Below are 26970 nucleotides of genomic sequence, written 5' to 3'. Positions count from 1 at the left end.
CACTATCAATAAAAAACTAATAATATGATTCTGATCCATACACTTTGATTATCCTACAATCACTTTTGTTCCACATCGTTGAGAACACAAACCCTGATGGAGCACCTACCTTATAAAAACCAAGGTGAAACCAACAAAAGAACAATAAGCTATGCTTACATGTTTTCTTCTTTGGCCAAAGAAAGTTATATTTCTAGCCTTTGGCTTAAATACGTGGTAATCAAACCACATTTGAGTGCATTTATACTAGTAAATTTAATTCTTCTGGATAAGATCGAGCCGAGCCAGCTCGAGTTTATATCGAGTCGAGCTCGAGCCCTAAACCTTAGCTCGATTTGAAATTCGAGCTCGAGCCGAGCCAGCTCGATTTGACTTTGAGCCGAGTTCGAGCTGGGCCTAGCTCGGCTCATCTCAGCTCGTTAATAGCCCTTCCGCCGCCCCACTCAACCAACAAAAACAAAAGAACTACATCAATGTTCTCTTTGAGGTGTATGAATATAATTTATATTTATAAAATAAACTAAAATAGTAAAATAAAAGTAATGATTCTCAAATCATGATATATAATAGAACGTCTGTATACATAAATCGAATTAAATAAAAAAAAGCATTTCTACATTCTTAGATAATGTATAAAAATAGATCCTCATGTCGCCAAAAAGCTAAGGGACAGCTAAATGCTGCATGAGGAGTTATTGTTGATATTTATTTTCTCCCTCAGCAGATTCACCTCCTTCTGTCTTTCTCGGTTTCCGGCAGTTTTTCCACTGCCCTCCAGCGAAATTATTGCCCTATTGGCCGACTTCATATATATCTTCACACTTGTCACCAGTGATGATTATGACCGAATAATCTGAACGTGACGATCCACTCGAGTAGTTTACAGGTGAGCCATTGTTTATTTATTGGCCTAGTTTCGAGAATATGACGAATAGGAGGCGCGATTAACCTTGTTGTTGTGTACTTTGGGTTTTTTCTAACTATATGTGTTGGTTTTGAGATTTCATTTCAATCATTCTTGGATAATTTCTAAATAGTGTAGAGATCAATTTCAGAAATTTCAGATTAAAGTATTTTGCTTACACAGAAATCAATAATCGGATAAGATATTAAGTTTTCTTTAAGAACGAGAGTATCCTTTTTGTAAGATTTTAAAATGTGCATTGCACATGAAGTTAAAGCGGGTGAGTTCTATTTATATGTGGAACCAACACAACATTTTGTTCGTAGTTATGTGATTAGGGGTATAACTATGCGCAGGTTTCTTGGTTCCTATAATTAAAATAGTTTTGAACAAGTTTATACTTCACGTCTAGTTACTTGCACCAATGTATATTGTAATTTCCGGCTGTTCTTGACGTATAGACATTACTCACGAACACTATGTTCATAATTAATATTAATGTTAGTTAGTGGTGGAGCTCTCTGCCTCATCATACATATTATATGTTGTGTATTTGTATATATTAAATGCATGTCCATAATTATATATTTTGATGATTTGAAATGATTAGGTTTTATAGAGTTGACCTTTCACCAGTTGGTGGAGTTCAACGTTACAGCCTCTTTCTCCCACAAACACGTATAAATATTCCCACATACAAGTCAAACACAATTAGATGTCATCCTGCTTGCTTTTGTTTCCGAATTGACTGTCTTTTAGGAAAGAAAAACCGCGCAATCAAATTCTGATAGTTCTAACCTGTGGAATCAATGTCGCATCTAAGTTTTATGCTGAGATTACCCATTAAGTAACTTGGTTTGTCTCATGAAGCTTAGCTACAGTTATACATGTTCATTGTCTATGTAGGTGCCATCTCGACTCCCAGATAGGTAATCATGTCTGCCACACAGCTCTTGCGGATTCTCCAAACCCTTCCGGCATGTGCTGAGGATGATAATGAAGTCGGGTAAAGCTTTTTTGGTTCCTTCTCAATATGTTTCCATATTTCTTGTATATCGAGCTGGGGTCTCATTCAGAGCAACCTCTCTATCCTTTGGATAGAGATAAGAGGTAAGGGATTTTTTTTTAGATGGTTTGGAGAAGTTTTAAACATGGTTTGTATTCAAGTTTTGAAACATGTTTGGCTACTAGGAAATCCATTATTTAAACTATTTGATGTAAATACTGTTTATGAGGATTCAGTACGTTTCTCAGAGTTCGTGATGAGCTGGCAAACACATATGTCTTTTCAACAAAAACACCACACATATGCTAGTTCAACTTGCGGATCCTCATAAACATTGTTCAAATCCGTTAGTTTAACTAACGAATCACCTAGAAGCCAAACATGTTTCAAAACATGACTACAAACCCTGCTAAAAACTCCAAACCACCTAAACCGAAAAAGAAATCTGAGGTAGGCCTGCCCTCACCTCACCCTCCCCAAATCCTATTCGAAGATCGATATTACTGATACATTTGTTTGTTTTATTTCTTGCATATGTTTCATCTTTCATTGTGTTATTTTATCTCAAACTAGACTAGTGTTTTTTTATCTTAAACCAGACTATATAGATTAACTTGTATTATTATATGCACAGTTCTAACTCAGATTTTATTTGAATTCAACAGTGATTTCAACACCGATGAACTAGAAGCAAACACAAATACGGATTCTAGGTGTACAAATCCTTTTTTATCTAACGAAGAGGACAACCAAGTTAACTACTGGACTAATCGTCCAGAACTTGAAATTTCAACTTTTGGGAACCAATTTACCAATAATCATAAAGATGTGCCCTTTAGAAGGCCTTCAGCGTTAGCGAAAACCGCTGGATTTCGCATTGATAAGCATTCGGTAGAATGTGACTTGCCGGAGTTGATCGTTTGTTATAAAGAGAGTGATTTTCGTGTTAAGGATATTAGCATTAATGATGATGAAGAAATATCTGATGAGGAAACTATTTCAGTTCATAAGGATAATAATCATGAGTCTCTATACAATTCTTGTCCTGTGAATGGAGGTGATGACATGATTGAAGCAAGTCTTGACACCGAGTTTCCAAACAATGAATGGTTGAGATCTTCAACCATGTCATGCTGTTACATGGCTGATGAGTTAACAAACATTTGTGAAGAGAAGTTGAATTTAAGTACTAGTTTACAAGATGATCTATGTACACATCAACTAGCTTCAAATTCCAAGATATCATTGCAACAAGATTGGTCACAAAAACCCCTGGAATTCCCTGTGTCCTCTAACCTTTATGATGATGATATCAATCAGCATCCGCTTCAGGTGCGTACTACCTAATTGTTGCATAGTTTAGTTTAAAGATGGGGAACTCGGGTACATGTGAAATGTTTGTTCTATCCTAAATCTTCTGAAAATACTTAGTTCCTGATACTTGAGTCAAGACGCCCCCTCTCCTCCATGTTGGTGTGTCGCACATCCTACCTAAAGATCTCTCCTGTTTTCCACGAATCCCCTCCCCTCATCTCACAAACTCCATTCATGTGCATTTGTCTCCACGGTTGCCTTGGACCGCCATTTCCTATACATAGGCTCAAAAGCGTCCCTAAAAATGAGCATTGTGGATGCTCTTACAATTAAATTATTTATGTAATTATCTAATATTTCTGAATAAAATGACTTAGGAAGCTTATACTTTGTACGGGTGACTTCCGTCCGTTCAACGTATCTGACCATTTTATAATAATTGATTTTGAATTTACGCATTTAAAATTTAACCCGTTAGAGATAAACCAAATTGACATATTCATTCGGTTACTATGATGTGTTATCTTTAATAAACTATCACAATTGTTTGAATCACAGGGTTCTAAAGACAAGCAAAGAAAAAGGGCTATTGTTGGATCTGTAGCCAATATACAAAAGAATATATTTGATGAAAGCAAGATAGAGGAAGGTGTCGCTTTTCATTTTGACACAAGGAAAAAAAGAGAGGATAGTAATCCTTGTGGATCCATTAATCTTAAATCCACACATGAACTTACATCGGAAACAGAAAGTGTCGTTAATCAACAAGACGCCGCTTCAGATTATAAACTACCAGTGAATAATCATGAAACAAGATATGTTGAAGGAGAGTCAAGTTTCTCCATGGCAGGTGTCATTTCAGAACTTATCTCCTCCTGCTCCAGGCCTATGCCATTGGCAGTTGGAATCTCTACCAGATCAGATAGCAGTGCAACTAGCACCAGATCGTTCGCCTTCCCCACGTAATAACTTCACTTTACTTAGATAATAACATGTAGAGGTGACAAGATGGGGTGGGTAACATGTTTGGGTTGAAAATGGCCAAATAATACGTGCAAGGATAGTATGGACCGAATCAGTTTGAGTTGACCGGCTAAAAACTTTTCGTCCAATTCTTTATTTTTATTTTTTATACCAAACATTAATTAATTGAGTTATGACTACAGAAGTAAACAATAATCATAATTTTTAATAAATCAGAAAGTATATGCATTAAAAACAGATTTTGGACTAATTCCAACCCTTTGGTGTCACAGCTTAATTGAATAATATATATAGGGTGTTCAATATTCGAATCGGACTCCAATGACATTGAAATTGGATCCGAACTCCGAATTCATTTTTTGAAAATTTTTAATCAAATAAGCAACCGATTTGAATTTGGATTTTGATTTTCAAATCATATTTGACTTTGTGATTTTCTATTCGATTCGGAGTTCGACTTTGAATTATGTTTATAACTTTTTTTGTATTTTTATGTATACATACGAATCAAATGAAATTTCGAATTCGAATTCGAATTCAAATTGGTTTTTTTTCGAATCTAATTCAAACTCAAATTTAATTCAAATTCCACTTCAAAATTTCAAAAATCGGAAAACCTGATTCGGTTAACTCGAGTAATTCAAAACGATTCGTAAAACACCCCAACTATGAGATATAACAAAACTCAAATAGTCCGATTTTTACATAAACTAGTCAAAATGTACCTCTAATAACATGCATACTAGTAGGTCATTTATTTTCATGCACAATACTAGTAAACAATTGTATGTTGTCTCTACTTATTGTACCTGAAATGTTTTTCGCTATGCAGACTAGAAAACGAATATGCTAGCAGCCCTGTAAGAATGGGAAAAGTAGAGAGGAAAAGATTACAAAAGCAAGGAAGATGGAGGAAGGGCCTTCTCTGCTGTAAATTTTGAAGTCATAATGCACAGAGTGAGAGATTTAATTTCCAGTATTGCTGGTAAATACATACCCCCATGTGTCAATATTTTTGGGGCATTTACTCCCTCTTGTGAGTTTGATTTGGGGGTTGAATGGAAGTGGAAATGAGATGTGTTTCTCCTATTTTCAAGCTTCATATACACATGGAAATCAAATGGATTTTTGTTTCAGTTTCAGTCCATGGTCATGTTTCTGGATTTGACATAGTACATTTTACATATTCATATTTGATTTGATGAACCATTTATATGTCATAAGCATTATTGTTTTCTGTGATATGTAAAGTAAGTCAATATGCAAAATCTTGACCTACATTTCGAGTTCCTTCGTATATGTGTTCACTTCAATTTTCACCTGAGTGTTTGGCGTGTGCATTTGTTTCTTGATCATGTTGTTTTTCTCCGTTCTCATTTTTTATGTTTCTAGTTCCGTGACAAATATACAATCCTTACCGAACAACTCCCTACTTTGATATCCTAGATTTTGTAATCTTCGTTTTTTTTTTTTTTTTTTTTTTTTTTTTGATAAATACTTGAAAATAGAGGTGCACATTTTGGGTTTTTTTTCACAAACCGGTTCCGGTTTGGGTGAACAAAAGTCAAAACTGGTTTTTGTTGAAACCGTTTTGGAGGTACGGAAATACCAACCCTACAGGAAACCGGTCTGAGATGGCTACAAACCAGGTTGGGTTAGAACTATTTGTGTACTTGTTATACATATTTAGTTGAACAAATACCATAACTTATATGATGTGTCGAAATACATGCAATAGAAATAAATATTCCTAACTACTCTAAACAATAAGTATGACAATAATGATTATTAGGATGTGCATAAAAGTGTATAATCATTTTTGTACAAAAGCGACTATCTAATAGGATTAAAGATGTAAATATATAGTTTTAAAGTCTCATAAGATTGTCAAATACTTTCTAACAGCCATAACAAAACTATTTAGACCTAAAGTATAAAAGTATAAATATAAAAGTATCTATAGGAATTACATAGATTAATAAAATGTGGACTTAAAAATTTTATATATAATTTATATGAATAAAATAGATATCTAATTAAGTATGATTTAGCTTATGTAGAAAAATGTCCAATTAACATTTTTATGACTCCAATATAGTTTTCAAATATTAACTACAATCTATATGATTTAAAATGTGTAACACGATTTCTATAGAATATATATTTGAAACAATATATAAAGACTAAATTAATGTAAATAATAGATAGAATTCTAAAAATTACCACAAGCATGTCTAAGGCTAACAATTAGTATGAATCACAATGTCAAAAAGTATATTAATTAGTTTAGAATTTGAAATCCTAAAAATTCCTAAATTAGTATGAACCTTAGAATGTGATTCTTCATAGTAAAATCATAACAAAAGATATAAAATGCATAAAGTTGTAAAACTTACTTGTTTGTGTTTTAGAGCTTAAGAAAGAATGTGTTAAAGTGTGAAAAGTGATGATGATTTAATCTATATTTATAGTGGGATTTGTAAAGAGGAATTAAAACAAGTTTAATGGAGTCAAAACAATAATTAATAAAAATAGTTTAAGGCGTTTAAATTCTCTTAACAAGACTTGTTGACAAGCAATTTAAATCAAACTAAACTTCTATAAGTTTTAATAAACTTTCTAGATTTCAATAAAGTTTTTTATAAAACAAATAAAATGACATAGAAATCAAATGTTTTATTGTATGGATAATAGATTGGGTTATATTGAAAACAAAAATGGATCAGGATACAAGTATGGATAGTTGGCGATTGTCACATATCGAGTTGGTTAACCTATTTGTAACAAATAAGGTAACATTGAATATAGTTCATGACTTTGTTAACGGTCTTGAATGGGACATCTTAAACGTGTAAATCAGAGTTTATGGATGAAGAAAGTCGGCGACTTGATCAGTTTTCAAGTCTGAATCTACAATCGCCAATAAAGCTTTGATTAAGGTTTTGAAAAAAAAAAACACGCTCTTACCTTGCACGCAAGCAAATGGTACTTTGTGCCTAGCTTTGTGTGATGCACTTGCCTACTTTGAGCTCTACGTGAGAGACTATATGCTTACATCTAGATTGTCCATGGTAGTAGTAGCAGCAGCAGTAGTAGTAGTAGTTTACGCTTTTCCCTAAGCAAAATTGTACCTCAATTCACGTGCCACTTGAGTTTGCATTTGGGCAAGGATTACGCTTGGCCATGGCTTGCACATGGTTTAGTTTGCATAAATTAGGGTTTCCGCATGGACATTGGAATGCACTGCTGACATTGTGCTTGTATGTTGACCAGATTTGACTTAGGACATCGAGTGTCGAGATCCTTTTAATTAAGATAAATTACTGTCACACCCCAACCAATGGCGGAAACATCGGGGCGCGGCACTAAGCGAATCAGATTGCTTAAGAGAATCCACAAAACTAATTGTTTCGATATAGATTAATCAAAATTTCATAAATAAGTCTAAAATGTCAAACACATTCCACAACCAACATAATGTATCAAAACAACATGATCATCCAAATATTGTTCAAAATTAACTAATTATCTAATATGAGTTTCTAAGCATCATCCTAGCTTGTTTTTCTTGATTCTCAGCTACTATCAACCTGCAACATGTATTAAAATACAAGCAACAAAAATGTTGGCGAGCATACAAGGTTGAATACGTAGCATAATAGTTTAAAAACTGATATCCAACACGAAAACATATAACAAGTTTCACCATGCTAGTTAACGCGGTCCAAGTGATAGCCTAAGTTTCCAACGCAATAAAGTGCCTTTCCCAAAGAATAACGGGGGGTTAATATGTCTCATCCTAACAATACCCCAAGACTCAAGGGGGTGGGCGTTACTCCTATAGCGCTATAATTGTTAAGGCGGAACTACACACAAGGATTAAACGTTCACATAGCATAAAAGTCTCAAGTATCACAAGTTTCATGTTTCATGTTTAAATGGATAAAGTATGTTTCAAATAAGTTTCAAGTGTCAAGTGTCTTGATATAGAATACATGTTGCATCCCAAAAGTGTTTAAAACAAAAATGGATTGAGTATACTCAAAGTGGGTGCTTAAAACCAAACACTACCTAATTGGATCGAAGGGAGCACTGGATCAGCCTGCGTGCGGGGAACAGAGCATAAGTCCTCTAAGTGTTGACCCGGTCGGGAACAGAGTGTCAAATGGTGCAAAAATCGAGTAAAAGTGTCTGACAGACTACCTGAGCGGATGGTCATCCAGACGGATGGTCATCCAGACAGATGACCATTCGAACGGTTGGTCTCCATCCGATCGGATGGTCATCTGGACGGATGACCATTCGAACGGATGGCCATTCGAACAGTGTGCGTTTGTGAACTGTTAAAGTTTTCGACATTTTGATCATAGTGTCCTGTAAAACAAACAAGTGTCATAATAATCAGATCATCTGGACGAATGGTCATTTAATCGGATGGCCATTCGGACAGATTGTCAGTGAGTAAAGTTTCGTGAAATTTTCTAAGTTTTGAGTTAACGGTGACGGTGCGTCGACGTGTCAAACAACGGAAACATACCAAACCCAGCTCGTTCGATTGGATGGGTATCACCCCTTTTCGTATCGACGAGCTGTTTCTGATGGAGTTTCATGTTTGGATCGTCAATTGCCAGTTTTTCGGTGGAATTCAGTTTTCAAACCGGCTTTCGACTAAGAAACGAGTCGAAAGTCTATATGAGTCTGATTTCACCCATGTTTTGTATAAAAGCTGAAGAAAAGTTCGAAAATCAGTTGCAAAACGTGATGTTCATCAGATCCGAGCCAGAAACATATGAAGTTCCGTCAGATCTGATATAAAAGTGTGATAATCCTTTAGATTTTGTTTAAAAGTTATGAAACTCCTTTAGATCTGGGGTCGATCTTGGTGAAATGGTGCTCCACAACAGTTTGTATGAACAGCTGAGTGGAAACCACCTTCAAGAGGCCCAAATCAGTTGGTTTTCGTGAAAAAGTTGAAGTGTTTATGTGATTTTGATGAAGAATGTGGTGTAGAAGTGATAAATGATGAGGGTTGTACAGGATTGAAGGAGAAATACTTACGGAATGGGCTTGAATCATGATTAAAGTGACTGAGAGTGCGTGTTGTCGAATGGCAGAGGCAAAGGTGTGAAACGAAGGGTCAAGGGTCCTGTCACACCCCCAAATTATCACCTAGGGAGTGTCCCTGTTAGGCGTGTGACGACTAGCAATGAGCCACCAATTACATTGAATCATAAGTTTGAAATGAAGTTCCATTGTTTAATAACACTGAAATCTCAAACATAAGTTATCCAAAACCATAAGTTCAGCGGAAGCGTTAATGTATCATACTGTAAATACCATCCAAACAACCACAGTAAATAAATGTCTGATAAATAAATTCATTAATGTAACCATGACCACTCTCGCCCTCCAGCCAGCAAGTTCCTGTTTCCATGTACCTAACGACCTGCGAGCATGTAACAAGTGTATCAGACAACGCTGGCGAGTTCACAGTTTTAGAAATGTTTGTTACCAATTGTATGTAAAACAGTTCAATAACCAATGCAAGTAATATTGTTAATATCTCAATTCCGAACAAGACGGCTCCTGAAATACATGATTGCCCTTCCCACGTACTCCTATCTAGTACTGGGCCACGACTGGGTCATTAGTTCACATCCGTCCTATCTAGGAGCGGTGTGAGGGTGCCAAACCTAAGTAGCGCTACCAACTAATACCCGTTACCCTCCAGGTAACATAATAAGGGACTAACAAAATGATAGGTGAGAATATTAACCAATATACCCGTTTTTACCCAAAAGACTTATCCCTCCACGGGATACCCACTGACTGTCCCCAACCACTGGGACGCATGCTCGAATGTAGTGAACTCACCTCGGTTTGCTCGGTATGTTTTAATTACCCGTCCAATTGTTCAACCCAAGTCCTACCGTAATTATCAAACAGCATCAGTTTCATCATCATTTAATTCACTTGCTTGCACATAACAATTTATCATAACAGTCCATGTCTTAATCATGTGTCATTAACATTAAAGAATGCAATCATCATGCAATTCCTATGTTGTATAAATAATACACACATCGATTCACACATACATGCATGAAATCTAACAACACTTAAACAACTTATTGGGGCCACACAATACTTTACATGCATTTGACTTTTATTTGGGTTGATGAGCACCTATTGGACCAAGAATTTGATATCTGTGAACATTATATGGTCTCATATAATATTACCACTAACATTCATAATAGTCCATGCATCCTCCCTGGCTAACCGGTTCGGACCAAATATTACTTTCCAGTGACATAATCCACTGTAACATGTGACCCATTACAAATAACCCAACCCAGCCGTCCCCACATACCCCTCTATATAGGTGCGGCCCCTTCACACTTGGCCCAGCCGGATAATTCACAGTTGTTGTTTGTTCTCGGCCCACACCTCCAAAAATCTTTTGAATAATCAGCCCACATGACATAGGAAGGGTATGACCCAATAACTGTTGATTATCACAAAGTCGGTTGAACATGTGACCCTCCCATATTATATTTTACCCCTCCTTAATTGTTACCCTAACCTTACTTTGTGATCACATTCAATCATGTATTATTCCGATGTCAATGTATTTATCACAGTAGCTTAATATTGAACTATTAGTCAATCAAGATCACATAACTTCCTAGTCATCGATCACTTATCACATCAACCTATAGTTATCTAGTTTCACAAGATTTAGCATGGCAGTACACGGTTTATATCGTCCCGGTTCTTCGCGGTTACAACACATCAAAATCTTCTAATTCATACCAAAACATACAATACAACCATCAGTAACAATTATCGATTTCAGTGTATAGAACTTATATTATCATGCACCCTAAATCCATACGTTCATTACAAGTAATAATATGCAGTCATATTTGAAACCAATTACCTACATTCTTGCAGCCAATCACACAGAAGTTGCCAAGAATTCACATCATGTAGTTTTCATGAACAATAATTCGACACAATTAAAACAACTATTATGAACTTTATAATAACAGTGAATTAAAGTACAAGACTAACCGAGAGCACCAATTGAGACTAAGTATCGAAGGGGGGGGGGCTGCTATTGCCGACACACTTCTTCAAAAGGGTAGGGTTTGCTACGATGAGGAGGTGAGGGCATAAGGGAGTTACGTTCTTCTAATTATAGAGTTAAAACTCCACCTATTTGGACTGGTTATGAAACTTTGGGCTGCACATAACTGGGCCGAACTTTAATTAATATTTTGATGGGTGAATTTGGGTTTGGGTGGCCCTCTAACAGTAGAGTGTGACCAATCGGTCCAAGGTGTGCACAGTCCAACAAAACAAATGCCAATACGATACCTCGCTTAATTATTAAAGTTTAATGGGGGTTACAATTGAATAAGACGTTTTAGCATAAGAAGGAGATATAGAGGAGTTAAGATCGCAAAGTAAAACGTTACTAACCTCGGAAGATCGGGTTGTCACATCATCCCCAACTTGAAAGAAATTTCGTCCCGAAATTTGACAAGTATGCGTAGAGAGATGAAGTGAGGAATCAAGGTTGTTGTGGATTTTGCTCAGGTGTGACATCATCCCCAACTTGAAAGGGAATTTCGTCCCGAAATTCACTTGTTTCACCCGGTGTAGACTTGTCGTTAGGAAAAAGATGAGGATACTTAAGCTTCATTTGATCCTCTCGCTCCCACGTGAACTCCGGTCCACGTCTTGAGTTCCAACGAACTCTAACAATCGGAATACGGCTGTGTTTACGTACCTTGACCTCCCGATCCATGATCTCAATAGGCTCTTCAACGAACTGTAGCTTGTCGTCAATCTTGAGCTCTTGAAACGGTACCACTAGTGTTTCGTCAACCAAACACTTCTTCAATTGTGAAACGTGAAAAACATCATGCACATTGCCCAACTCAGCAGGTAACTCGAGCTTGTAAGCGACTTTACCGATTCGCTCCAGGATTTTGAATGGCCCCACATAGCGCGGGTTAAGCTTGCCACGCTTCCCGAAACGTACAACACCCTTCCACGGTGAAACTTTCAACATAACTCGATCACCTACTGCAAACTCTAACGGTTTGCTACGCTTGTCAGCGTAGCTCTTCTGGCGGTCAAGTGCCGCTGCCATGCGGTTCCTGATCTGAACAATCTTTTCCGAAGTTTCTAGTACAAGCTCAGGACCCGTAATCTGACTGTCTCCCACTTCGGCCCAACAGAGAGGAGAACGGCATTTCCGCACGTACAATGCTTCGAACGGAGCTGCCTTGATACTAGTATGGTAGCTGTTGTTGTAGGAGAACTCTATCAATGGCAAATGTTTCTCCCATCCTTTCCCAAAATCAATCACACATGCCCGCAACATGTCTTCAAGCGTCTGAATGGTGCGCTCACTCTGACCATCCGTCTGTGGGTGATAAGCAGTACTCATGTCGAGGCGTGAACCAAACGATTTGTGCATAGCCTGCCATAACTCAGAAGTAAAACGCGGATCTCGATCTGAAATGATAGAAGTTGGTACCCCGTGCCTAGATACAACCTCCTTAAGATAAACTGCTGCCAGCTGTGAATACTTATCTGTTTCCTTGATTGCCAGAAAGTGTGCTGACTTCGTGAGACGGTCGACAATCACCCAAATAGTATCATTCCCAGCCTGCGTTCTCGGTAATCCCGTAAGAAAATCCATAGCGATTTGTTCCCATTTCCACATGGGTATCTCTGGCTGCTGGAGTAGACCCGAAGGTTTCTGGTACTCTACTTTGACTCTAGCACAGGTTAAGCAATTACTCACGTATGTTGCGATAATAGCTTTCATATTCGGCCACCAATACAAGACTTTGAGATCCTGATACATCTTATCAGATCCCGGGTGAATAGAGTATCGAGACTTATGTGCTTCATCCATCACAAGTTCGTGGAGATCGCCAAACAGAGGAACCCATAATCTCCCCATAAAATAGTAAATGCCATCAGACTTTTGCTCGAACTTCTTGTTCATACCACGCAAACCCTCTGCTTCAATGTTTCCAACCTTTAAGGCCTCGACCTGAGCTGAATGAATCCGTGTGGGTAAATCAGAATGAATAGTAAGCTGTAGAGCACGAACACGCTTCGGCTTCGTTTCCTTGCGGCTAAGAGCATCTGCTACGACGTTAGCTTTACCTGGGTGATACTTGATGGCACACTCGTAATCATTGAACAACTCTACCCAACGACGCTGACGCATATTCAATTCTCTCTGGTCGAAGATATGCTGAAGGCTCTTGTGATCAGTATAGATGGTGCATTTCGTGCCGTATAGATAATGCCTCCAAATCTTCAGTGCAAAGACCACTGCTCCTAACTCCAAGTCGTGTGTCGTGTAGTTTTTCTCATGTACTTTCAACTGACGAGAAGCATAAGCTATCACCTTCTCGCGTTGCATCAACACGCAACCGAGACCCTGAATCGAAGCATCACAATAAACCACAAAATCCTCGGTACCATCTGGTAGAGATAGAATTGGCGCGCTGCATAATTTTTGTTTCAAAAGCTGGAAAGCATCCTCCTGTTTCGTTCCCCAAGAGTAAACTACCTTCTTCTGTGTTAATGAGGTGAGTGGCTGAGCAATCTTCGAGAAGTTCTGAATAAAACGACGATAATACCCTGCTAGACCGAGAAATTGCGGCACCTCCGAAGGATTCCTTGGTGCCGCCCAATTTCTAATGGCGTCGATCTTGGCAGGATCCACATGTATGCCCATCTCATTAACTATATGCCCCAGAAAATGTACCTCCCGTATCCAAAAATCACACTTAGAAAATTTCGCGTACAACTGCTCCCTCCTCAGGAGTTCTAGGATAAGGCGTAGATGCCGCTCATGATCCTCCTTGTTCTTGGAATAAATTAGAATGTCGTCGATAAAAACGATAACGAAGTCGTCAAGGTATGGCTTGCACACGCGGTTCATGAGATCCATGAAGACCGCTGGTGCGTTGGTCAACCCGAATGGCATAACCAAGAACTCATAGTGACCGTATCGCGTCCGAAACGCTGTTTTGGGAACGTCTTCCTCTCTGACTCGCACCTGATGATATCCTGACCTTAAGTCGATCTTAGAATAAAAACTTGACACTTGCAGCTGGTCAAACAGGTCGTCGATACGAGGCAAAGGATAACGGTTTTTGACCGTCATCTTGTTGAGCTCGCGATAATCTATACACATCCGAAAAGACCCATCCTTCTTCTTAACAAATAGGACTGGGGCTCCCCAGGGGGAAGAGCTAGGTCGGATGAAACCCCTATCCAACAGCTCTTGGAGTTGGTTTGACAATTCCTGCAACTCCCCTGGCGCAAGACGGTATGGCGCACGAGCAACCGGGGCTGCCGCTGGGGCGAGGTCGATCTGGAATTCCACCTGACGATGTGGAGGTAAACCAGGGAGTTCCTCAGGAAATATGTCAGGATATTCACGAACAACTGGAAGATCTTCAATCTTCCTTTCATCAGACTGTGAATCAGTGACAAGGGCGAAAATAGCAGGATAGCCCTTACGCAGATACTTCTGAGCCTTCATTGTTGAAACAATACTAACTGGGGTCCCACTGCGATGACCTGAACCGATAAAGATTCTCCACCAGGAAGGGGGACACGTACGATCTTCTCCTTACAGAGAATCTCCGCCTGATACTTGGACAACCAGTCCATACCGATAATCACGTCGAAGCTTCCAAGAGTAATGGGAAGTAGGTCAATGTCGAATACTTGACCCAGAAGATCGAGTTTACACCCAACTAGGACATGCGAAGCTTCGATTGTTTTACCATTTGCTATCTCTACAAGGTGTTTCATTACGAGAGGTGTAGGACTTAACCCTAACTGAGAACTGAACCCCAAAGACACGTAACTCCAATCGGCACCAGAGTCAAATAAAATAGAAGCAAATACACCGTTTACTGAAAACGTACCGGTAACCACGTTGCCGTCGTTCCGCGCTTCCCCAGCTCCTAACACAAACCCGCGCCCACGCGCAACATTACCCCCATTGTTTCCGGCATTGCTATCCCCGTTGTTACCCCCTGTGTTCTGCTTCAGCTGAGGGCAGTCTCGCTTGAAGTGCCCCTCGGCCCCACACTGATAACACCCTTTTTGAGTACCCTGGTTCTGCTGAGTCTGTTGTCTACCCGACTGCTGTGATGGATGCTGCTGAGCTGGAAGTGTAGCCCTACAATCCCTAGCCACGTGCCCTGATCGGTTACACCGATGACAAACCCGAGCACACTGCCCCTTGTGATGATAGTTACACTTGTTGCACAAAGGTAGCTTCCCCGCATATGATCCCTGCCCTGACTTGTTACTCTGGTTTTGATTCACTGACGATGACTGGCTGAAACTGCGGTTGCTGCCGGTATCCGTCTTCTTCTGAGGTTGTGCAGAGTTGGACCCCTTGTCCATATCGTTCCACTTACGCTTGCTATCAGTAGCAGGTGCAGTGGAAGTAGTAGCGGCTGTAGTAGCGCTAGAAATACGTGGTGGTAGTCAATTGCTCTCCACCTCTTGATCAACGATCTTGTGAGCCAAACGGACAATCTGAGTTAAGTTATTAAGGTTTGCCGCAGTAACCAAACCTTTCACCCGTGGGGGTAATCCCTTGATAAACAACTCAATTCTTCGAGGCATAGGTCGAGACAAATTCGGACACAAGTCAGCCAACTCATACGATCGCTTCACGTATGCTTCAATTTCGGATCCCACCATTTTCAAATCATAATACTCGTTTTCTAATTTCTGTATTTCATCACGAGGACAATATTCCTCCCTCGTCAATTCTTTGAAGTCGTCCCACGTAGTGGCGTTCGCCGCCTCGATGCCTAACAGTTGAACCTGGGCATTCCACCAGGTCAAGGCACCATCTTCGAGCGTGCCCGCAGCAAATTTCACTCTGTCCCCAACCGGGCAGTTACACATCGCGAATACGGATTCTGCCTTTTCGAACCAGCGCAAGAGTCCTACAGCCCCTTCAGTCCCACTGAAGGTCTGCGGCTTACAATCCATGAAGGTTTTAAATGTGCAAACAGGTGGGTGAGGCGGATTTTGTGGCGCTGGCTGACCAGCCTGATAAGCTGCCAAGGCTGCAGCCACCTGGGCGTTGATTAAATCCGCTAGCTCAGCTTGTGTCATATTGATTTGGCCACGTCCACCACCGCGGCCTCCACCACGTCCACCACGACGGCCTCCACCACGTCCGTTCATGATTCTATAAATATGGGAAAAAGGAACGAATTTAACAGACAAGTTCAAGTAGATGTCAAGTATTGCTATGGTATTCACAGTTTTCGAGGTTCTAATACAAGATTGACTAACAACGCGGAATTCCTTTTTCACACTAGTCGAGATTTACTGGGACTCACATGCACCCCACGTTGTTATTATGTGTGCACCCATAATAATAACCCAATTTGCATGTTTATCTCAGTTCCTCCCAACTCATGTTAAAAGGTTTCCCCCAAATTCAAGCAGCACGACCAATGACATCACAACATAGAGCATGTAAGTTCAAGAAGAGTCCTACTCTTAAAACACGTAGCATAGACCGATAACATATGAGTTCATACTGTAGTGTCAAGTATGCGGTTGAGTGTGATACTAATCATGAGTATGTACTAAATAGGCTATGCATTAGTAAATAGAGACGAACCTTGCTGAGCTGGAGCTGAGTGTCATGGTCAATGTCGGATCAGTTCAGTTATAGTCTGGTTTTATAAAACGTTTTAAAAACCAAGTTCACTATAACCAGTGGCTCTGATACCAAACTGTCACACCCCCCAAATTATCACCTAGGGAGTGTCCCTGTTAGGCGTGTGACGACTAGCAATGAGCCACCAATTACATTGAATCATAAGTTTGAAATGAAGTTCCATTGTTTAATAACACTGAAATCTCAAACATAAGTTATCCAAAACCATAAGTTCAGCGGAAGCGTTAATGTATCATACTGTAAATACCATCCAAACAACCACAGTAAATAAATGTCTGATAAATAAATTCATTAATGTAACCATGACCACTCTCGCCCTCCAGCCAGCAAGTTCCTGTTTCCATGTACCTAACGACCTGCGAGCATGTAACAAGTGTATCAGACAACGCTGGCGAGTTCACAGTTTTAGAAATGTTTGTTACCAATTGTATGTAAAACAGTTCAATAACCAATGCAAGTAATATTGTTAATATCTCAATTCCGAACAAGACGGCTCCTGAAATACATGACTGCCCTTCCCACGTACTCCTATCTAGTACTGGGCCACGACTGGGTCATTAGTTCACATCCGTCCTATCTAGGAGCGGTGTGAGGGTGCCAAACCTAAGTAGCGCTACCAACTAATACCCGTTACCCTCCAGGTAACATAATAAGGGACTTACAAAATGATAGGTGAGAATATTAACCAATATACCCGTTTTTACCCAAAAGACTTATCCCTCCACGGGATACCCACTGACTATCCCCAACCACTGGGACGCATGCTCGAATGTAGTGAACTCACCTCGGTTTGCTCGGTATGTTTTAATTACCCGTCCAATTGTTCAACCCAAGTCCTACCGTAATTATCAAACAGCATTAGTTTCATCATCATTTAATTCACTTGCTTGCACATAACAATTTATCATAACAGTCCATGTCTTAATCATGTGTCATTAACATTAAAGAATGCAATCATCATGCAATTCCTATGTTGTATAAATAATACACACATCGATTCACACATACATGCATGAAATCTAACAACACTTAAACAACTTATTGGGGCCACACAATACTTTACATGCATTTGACTTTTATTTGGGTTGATGAGCACCTATTGGACCAAGAATTTGATATCTGTGAACATTATATGGTCTCATATAATATTACCACTAACATTCATAATAGTCCATGCATCCTCCCTGGCTAACCGGTTCGGACCAAATATTACTTTCCAGTGACATAATCCACTGTAACATGTGACCCATTACAAATAACCCAACCCAGCCGTCCCCACATACCCCTCTATATAGGTGCGGCCCCTTCACACTTGGCCCAGCCGGATAATTCACAGTTGTTGTTTGTTCTCGGCCCACACCTCCAAAAATCTTTTGAATAATCAGCCCACATGACATAGGAAGGGTATGACCCAATAACAGTTGATTATCACAAAGTCGGTTGAACATGTGACCCTCCCATATTATATTTTACCCCTCCTTAATTGTTACCCTAACCTTACTTTGTGATCACATTCAATCATGTATTATTCCGATGTCAATGTATTTATCACAGTAGCTTAATATTGAACTATTAGTCAATCAAGATCACATAACTTCCTAGTCATCGATCACTTATCACATCAACCTATAGTTATCTAGTTTCACAAGATTTAGCATGGCAGTACACGGTTTATATCGTCCCGGTTCTTCGCGGTTACAACACATCAAAATCTTCTAATTCATACCAAAACATACAATACAACCATCAGTAACAATTATCGATTTCAGTGTATAGAACTTATATTATCATGCACCCTAAATCCATACGTTCATTACAAGTAATAATATGCAGTCATATTTGAAACCAATTACCTACATTCTTGCAGCCAATCACACAGAAGTTGCCAAGAATTCACATCATGTAGTTTTCATGAACAATAATTCGACACAATTAAAACAACTATTATGAACTTTATAATAACAGTGAATTAAAGTACAAGACTAACCGAGAGCACCAATTGAGACTAAGTATCGAAGGGGGGGGCTGCTATTGCCGACACACTTCTTCAAAAGGGTAGGGTTTGCTACGATGAGGAGGTGAGGGCATAAGGGAGTTACGTTCTTCTAATTATAGAGTTAAAACTCCACCTATTTGGACTGGTTATGAAACTTTGGGCTGCACATAACTGGGCCGAACTTTAATTAATATTTTGATGGGTGAATTTGGGTTTGGGTGGCCTTCTAACAGTAGAGTGTGACCAATCGGTCCAAGGTGTGCACAGTCCAACAAAACAAATGCCAATACGATACCTCGCTTAATTATTAAAGTTTAATGGGGGTTACAATTGAATAAGACGTTTTAGCATAAGAAGGAGATATAGAGGAGTTAAGATCGCAAAGTAAAACGTTACTAACCTCGGAAGATCGGGTTGTCACAGGTCCTATTTATAGGTGATAGTAACAGCTAGTCGGTGGGGAGTGCAAGGGGCCGGATGGCTTTCCGGTCGAATGGCCATCCGGTCGAATGGCCATCCGGTCGGATGGTCATCCGATCAGATGTCCATTCGGACAGCCAAATCCCGTTTGCTAGTTTTCCGACTTTGGTTCGTTTTGCGAGCTAGATTAAGTGTTGCGTTCCGTATCATTGTGAGAAATCATTACATGGTATTATTTTATAATTAACACAAAAGTTTTCGTGTTTCAATTCTGCGTTTAAGCTAGTTTCCCGTTCAATAAGCATCAAGTTTCTCGTTCAACCAAGTATCAAAGTTTCTCGTTCAATAAATATCAAGAGTCAAGAATCAAGTTTCTCATTCCACAAGTATCAAGAGTCAAGAATCATAACATAGAATCAAGAATCATATCAAAGAGTCAAGCATCACAAGAGTCAAGATTCTGTTTAGACCTATCGTTCACACATGTAATAAGCGTCAAGAATCATCACATAGAGTAAAAGTTTCACATAGTTTAACATGATTAAGATCAAATAGTCTCATTTTCATTATGATCGTTTGTCTCGAGAGTAAAAGCATCACATGATAGGAAATACGACGAGACCTACCGAGATAATTAAAGTATCAAAACGCAGGGCGTTACAATTACAACATGGTTTGCTGGTGAGTATCTAGACCCTTCTTTATGTTACTTTTTAGGGAGATGTGCATACTTTTTATGTGTTTTCAAAGCAAAGCATATGTTTAAAGAATGCTAATTAATCTTTACTAACGTGAAGTATGATTTTATAAAGAAAGTTATGGTAAGACTAGTAGATCCAGATGTGTCGAGACGTGATGAAGGGGCCTGTCTAGGGTCTACATTCCATAACTTACAATCCTAACACGCTCATAGATTCAGATTCTGAAGGTAAGATACAGTAATATGAGGTATGAAATAGTAATATGGTAAAGTATTAAAGGGTTATAGTATAAAGTGTTTAATTACGAACCTAAAGGAAGTTACCAATTTTAATGGGTAATGTTTAGAATGGATTAATGTTATGGGATGGATGAATGTTAGCAACGACTAATGGTACGAGTATGTAAAAGGCTTAGGACATACATTAGAATTAACTAACGGTATGGGTATGTGTTACGCATGGTGTTAGCTATGACTAACAATATGATATGTTAGCTATCACGAACGGTGTGCTATAGGATATTAACTATGACTAGCAGTATCCTATAGGACGTTAACTACGACTAACAGTACGTTATGACACTGTACGTAGAACTAACAACATCATATGGTAGTGACGGCTACCTGAATGGTAAGGGCAATGCCTTTGTGGATTTCTAGCAATTGTTCAATTACATATAGTGTGGTGTGTATGTACTGCTTATAGTAAAGTGTTGCAGTCTACGCTAAAAGTGATGTGTATTGCATATTGTACGCTTATCTGATATACTGATGTGCCTTAATTGCTTAATGTGTTGAATGTTTGCTAAGTATATAGTTCCTTAATTAAACTAAAACTCACTCAACTACTTTTAGTATATGAGGTTGATTGGACAGGATGACAGCTAGCTCGCGACAAGGCTCCCATTGGACGATTGGCATCCCATCAATGTTACAGCTTTCTAGTTAAAGACGATATATGGTTCACTTTTGTACTTGATTGACTGGTTACGTTTGTATTTCAGCTTCGTGTTTCAATGAAATGTTTTGTTTTAAAGACTATTTGTGGGTGAGTAAAACCAATAGTTGAGACCCACGAGTTTTGGGGAGTTTCACATTGTTAAATATCCAAACCGAACAAAAGAACCATGTTTGGATAAAATGTGTTGTACCCATAGTCATACAATACAATACCCTAGATTATATTCTTTCTAATAGTCGGTAAAAATAAAGCACTATCTAAGTTTAACAATTTTTCAAAGGTAAACTAAAGCTTTACATTTCCAAGGCCTTTGATTGGGTTTGGTAGAAACATACACCATGTGTAGCAATGATCCATCCGCTATTGGTTTAATAGAATTAAACCAACATCGATCTTTGCATACATGACTTGTTACTCCCGAATCAACTAACCACACCATATGGTTCAAATAAGATGCATCAAATATTATTCACATGGAATTTTGAACATAATTATGATTGTGTTCTAAAATCTGACCTTCTGACGGTGGATTTCGTCTTTTTACCTACTTAGACCAGCCTCATGTCTAACCAACCGTGTAATTCTTTTGGAAATGTCTAGGTTTACCACATTTCCAGCAAGCCAGTTTTGTCTTCTTTTTGGAAGTCTCATTGGTTTGTTTGGATATCATTTCATTAAACTCGTATCCCTTAGAACGAGCACCATCCTCAACCATATTAACAGTTGATGGTCTAGCCAGGTTTTTATACTTAGCTTCTTTACCTTCTTGAGCTCTTAGAGACTCTTCTATCCGAAGGTAACGGCTTCATTAATCTAACTACAATTCTTTTTTTTCTTTTTTTTTTGGTATTTCAACGTGTGCTTAAAGTGCTTCCAACATGGGGCAAGTTTTCAATTATACTAGGCCCATAAACAGATATGTCCATTTGCAATTTATGTTATGTAAATTTCCCCAATGTACTAATTAAGTACTTCATTATACTGGTCCATAACAGACATTGATTCAACCATTTTAGGCATTGAATCAACCATTTTATAATTGTTAAAATTACTAACAAGGAACTTTTCACTAGAAGCATCTTCAGCCATGTATAACGTATGTTGATTCAGGAGAATCCCACAGATCATTTAAAGATTCAACATTTTGATATACACCAAATAAGGAGCCAAACATACCCTTTAAGATGTAGCCCCAACATATGTAATCATAGTTCTTCATCTTGGATCTTTATTACTGGTGTGTTCCAACGTTTCATCCTCCATTACTTCTAGGCTTCTATCATAAGCGTCCTCCAAACATACACCACCTTTGAAGTGGTAAAAAAAAGTGATCGCGTCTGATTTTGCCAACACTTGAAGTCATACCCTCCATTTGTTTCTTTTTTCATGGGCCATTTCTCTAATAGATTCTCGACTCATCATGTTTACACAGAATACTTCAATTGTGGTAGGTTTTAGGTTTTCATTTGTGACTTGTATAGCTTTTTTATTTGTCGCGGCCCCCGACCCACCCTGGACGGAGTCGGGGCCCGCGATGTAGATTTCAGTGGTACCCGTGGTATTTAATTTATGCGACAGCGGAAGTCTTTTTACAATAGGATCTTTTCACCGGAAAATGCTCGTTTAATATATTACACAAAGTTTAAGGGATAAATCCCATAATTTACAATAAGTTGATTTCACACAGAAATCTTTATTTTTCAACACACGTTTTATTGGTTTATTTACACTGAGCCACTTCTCTGAGCTTGATAGTGCTTTACTGCACTTTTCCTGGATCACACAGATCACCTGAAACATGTTTGAAAAAGGTTTTGTCAGCGGGGAAATACTGAGTGAATCATTCTGTTTTCTAAAACGACCCGTTAGTTATAATTTGCAGTATTAAGAGCGATTACAATGTTTCTATCAACCAATTATCAAGAATGGGTATTTGTCACTCGATTCATTTCTGTGACTGTGGTCATACCACTATTGGGTCCCGTTGCCCTAATAGTGACGGTGTACTCACACAGAGTAATAATTACTCACATAGAGTAATATTCACTCACATAGAGTGATAAAAATAGTAATGTGCACAATACCCCATATACCAGCTGTAATTTGATGATTACAAAGACTTAATCCCTGTAATTATAACCTTGAAAATAATTTGAGGTATTGTAATACTTACTTACAAACTGTGAGAAAACAGTTATAAAGAAGAATGACTCACATTGCAGATTAACGAGCAATAGATATAAGCCTACTGATTAGCCTTGATTACACCTAGTTTAACACAATGCACACACAGACAGGTTAGTAACTAATACAGCAGTTACGTCAATTCACGAGAATAAACCCTCACAACGATTAATCAGTGCAATACTCGATAATTCAGTCGGATTCACAACGAATAACAGAGCATAGTCCGAATTCGAACAGCACTCAAATATTCAAGTCGAAATCACGACGAATAATCAAAGTACAAGCTCAATTGAGCAGCACCCGGACTATCGTTGGATAGTTATAATCGATCGGACGTTGAATCGTAATAGCGATCGAGTTATTACCCTGATTGTGGCAGCACCCCGTGATTAGTGTGTGTGTGTGTTGGACTGTTTCTGTGATAACTTGATCTACGTAACTCGATTTTACGTCGTTCCAAAGACAGAATTCAAGTCCCAATGCCTAGTATTTATACGTGAATTTGGCATCTCCCGCGTGTCGCGGAAGATGACAGGGATTCTTCCGCTACTCGCCTGGGAAACCCATCTAGCCTAGAGTAGCCTTGGTGTGGGTATAGGCCTGCTGAGTCGACGTTCACCGAAACTTAGCTCCCACGTAAAAGTTATTAAGATATTACCAACTAGTGTTTATCCCCCCCTAAGTTTTAGGGGCCCTGATCCTGATTCTGATTGTTATGAAAATTTTAGGGTTTATGCAGAATCACGTGGGTTTTTCAATTAAGGTTTCCTTATTACCTAATTACCATCCTAATTATGGATTTTAGTGACAGTTGTTACATCCTCCCCACCTTAAGAAAAATCTCGTCCTCGAGATTTACTGGAATAGATGAGGGTACTTTCGCTTCATTTCCGATTCCAGTTCCCAAGAGTATTCTGGTCCTCTATTGGATTCCCATTTGACTTTTACTAGTACTAGTCGTTTGTACTTGAGAAACTTGACTTTTCTGTCCTCGATCTGTAGTGGTTTCTCTATAAACTTCAACTTTTCGTTCACCTCTACATCTTGAAGAGGTACTACCAGGGATTCATCTGCTAAACATTTCTTGAGATTGGATACATGAAATACATCATGTACTCCAGCCAATTCTTCTGGTAGTTGTAAACGATAAGCAACCGGTCTGATTCGTTAAATCACTGGGAATGGGCCAACGTACCTTGGACTTAGCTTTCCTTTCTTTCCGAATCGTACTACTCCTTTCCAAGGAGAAACTTTTAAAAGTACTCTATCTCCGTCTTGAAATTCTAAAGGCTTGCGACGATTGTCTGCATAGCTTTTCTGGCGATCTCTGGCTGTTTTTAATCTTTCCTTGATCTGAGTTATCTTGTCAGTAGTTTCTTGTACTATTTCAGGACCTGATAATTGACTTTCTCCGATTTCTGCCCAACATACTGGAGTTCTGCACTTACGTTCGTACAGTGCTTCAAATGGTGCAGCTTCGATGCTTGAATGATAACTATTGTTATAGGAGAATTCAATTAATGGCAATTGGCTATCCCAATTACCACCAAAGTCAATTACACATGCTCGGAGCATGTCTTCTAGAGTTTGTATTGTCCTTTCACTCTGTCCGTCTGTTTGTGGATGATATGCAGTACTTAGATTCAGTCGAGTTCCCATTGCTTTCTGAAAACTTTTCCAGAAATGAGAAGTAAATCGACTATCTCTATCCGATACGATGGAGAGTGGGACCCCATGTAGGGATACTACTTCGTCCACGTACAGTTGTGCTAACCTTTCCATGCTAAAGGTTTCCTTTATTGGTAGGAAATGAGCTGATTTGGTTAATCGATCGACAATTACCCAAATAGCATCATTACCTTTTCTGGTTCTGGGTAACTTGGTAACAAAATCCATTGTTATGAGTTCCCATTTCCATACAGGCATTTCTAACTGTTGTAGTAGTCCTGAAGGTTTCTGGTGTTCAGCTTTAATTTGTGAACAGGTTAAACATTTGGATACGTATTCGGCTATATCCTTTTTCATTCCTATCCACCAGAAATGATTTCTTAAATCTTGGTACATCTTATTGTTTCCTGGGTGCATGGTATACCTAGATTTATGAGCTTCTTCTAAAATCTTATTTCTTAACTCTCCTTGCTTAGGTACCCAAATTCGTTTCTTATGGAATTTCCAAACTCCATCATTTCCTTGTTCTAGTTCTTTTAAGTAACCTTTCATTCCTTCAGCATCATCTTGGATTGCTGTTTTCTGAACTTCTTTGATTTGTGTCATTAAATCTACTTGTAGATTTAATCTCAGAGCACGGACTCGTTTCTGTTTCTCATGGTACTTACGACTTAAGGCATCTGCAACCACATTTGCCTTTCCTTCGTGATATTGGATATCACAGTCGTAATCGCTTAGCATCTCCATCCATCTTCTTTGCCTCATGTTTAACTCTTTTTGCCCAAATATATATCTTAGACTTTTATGATCTGTATAAACAGTAAACTTACTTCCATACAGATAATGTCTCCAGATTTTAAGGGCAAAGATTATGGCTCCTAATTCTAGATCATGAGTCGTATAATTTTCTTCGTGCTTTTTCAGTTGTCTAGAAGCATACGCAATTACCTTCTTGCGTTGCATTAACACACATCCGTATCCTAATTTTGAAGCATCACAATATACTTCAAAGTCTTCTGTTCCTTCGAGTAAAGCTAAGATTGGTGCATTCGTCAATCTATGCTTTAAAATCTTAAAGGCTTCTTCTTGTCTAGGTCCCCATTCAAACTTAGCGGCTTTACAGGTTAACTTAGTTAATGGTACGACTATTTTAGAAAAATCTTTGATAAATCGTCTATAGTATCCAGCTAAGCCTAGAAAACTTCTTATCTCCATAGCTGTTTGTGGAACTTTCCACTTCGTAATTGCGTCTATCTTAGCAGGATCTACATGGATACCTTCGTGATTTACCACATGACCTAAGAATTGTACTTCTTGCAGCCAAAATTCACATTTCGAGAATTTGGCATAAATCCTTTCTTTTCTTAACAAAGTTAAGAGAACATGTAAATGCTCACAATGTTCTTTTTGGCTTTTGGAGTAAATAAGTATATCGTCGATGAAAACGATTACAAATTTATCCAAGTATGGTTTACAGATTCGATTCATCATGTCCATGAATGCTGCTGGGGCATTCGTTAATCCAAAGGGCATGACTGTAAACTCATAATGACCATACCTAGTTCTGAAAGCAGTTTTAGGTATGTCTTCTTCTTGTACCTTCAACTGATGATATCCAGATCTTAAATCTATCTTAGAGAAATACCTAGCTCCTTGCAATTGATCAAAAAGATCATCAATCCTAGGTAGTGGGTATCGATTCTTAATTGTAACCTTATTCAATTCTCTATAATCGATACACATTCTCATCGATACATCTTTCTTTTTCACAAACAGTACTGGTGCACCCCAAGGGGATGAACTCGGTTGTATGAATCCTTTGCTTAGTAATTCATCTAATTGCTTTTTCAATTCTAGCATTTCGGTAGGTGCTAATCTATAAGGTGCTTTAGCTATTGGTGCAGTACTTGGAATTAAATGAATTCTAAACTCTACTTCCCTATCAGGTGGTAATCCAGGTAATTCTTCTGGAAAAACGTCTGGGTATTCTGAGACTACGGGGATGTCCTGAAGTTCTTTATCTTTAGTGTTAATGATTACTGAAATCATATACACCATTTC

General features: G+C 38.7%; 1 protein-coding gene across 1 annotated transcript; it reads left to right on the top strand.

Moving 5' to 3' along the window:
• The first annotated feature begins 1722 nt into the window (after positions 1–1722).
• LOC110913548 lies at positions 1723–5437 on the top strand. The gene is made up of 4 exons (XM_022158368.2): positions 1723–1910; positions 2576–3242; positions 3783–4186; positions 5041–5437. Exons 1-4 carry the CDS (start codon positions 1840–1842, stop codon positions 5147–5149), a joined length of 1251 nt encoding a protein of 416 aa, XP_022014060.1. The 5' UTR covers positions 1723–1839; the 3' UTR covers positions 5150–5437.
• The last annotated feature ends 21533 nt before the right edge of the window (positions 5438–26970 follow it).

The sequence above is a fragment of the Helianthus annuus genome, chromosome 15, assembly GCF_002127325.2.
Source record: "Helianthus annuus cultivar XRQ/B chromosome 15, HanXRQr2.0-SUNRISE, whole genome shotgun sequence".
In the NCBI taxonomy this organism is placed as follows: Eukaryota; Viridiplantae; Streptophyta; class Magnoliopsida; order Asterales; family Asteraceae; genus Helianthus; species Helianthus annuus.
This window is presented reverse-complemented; position numbering and strand designations above follow the sequence as displayed.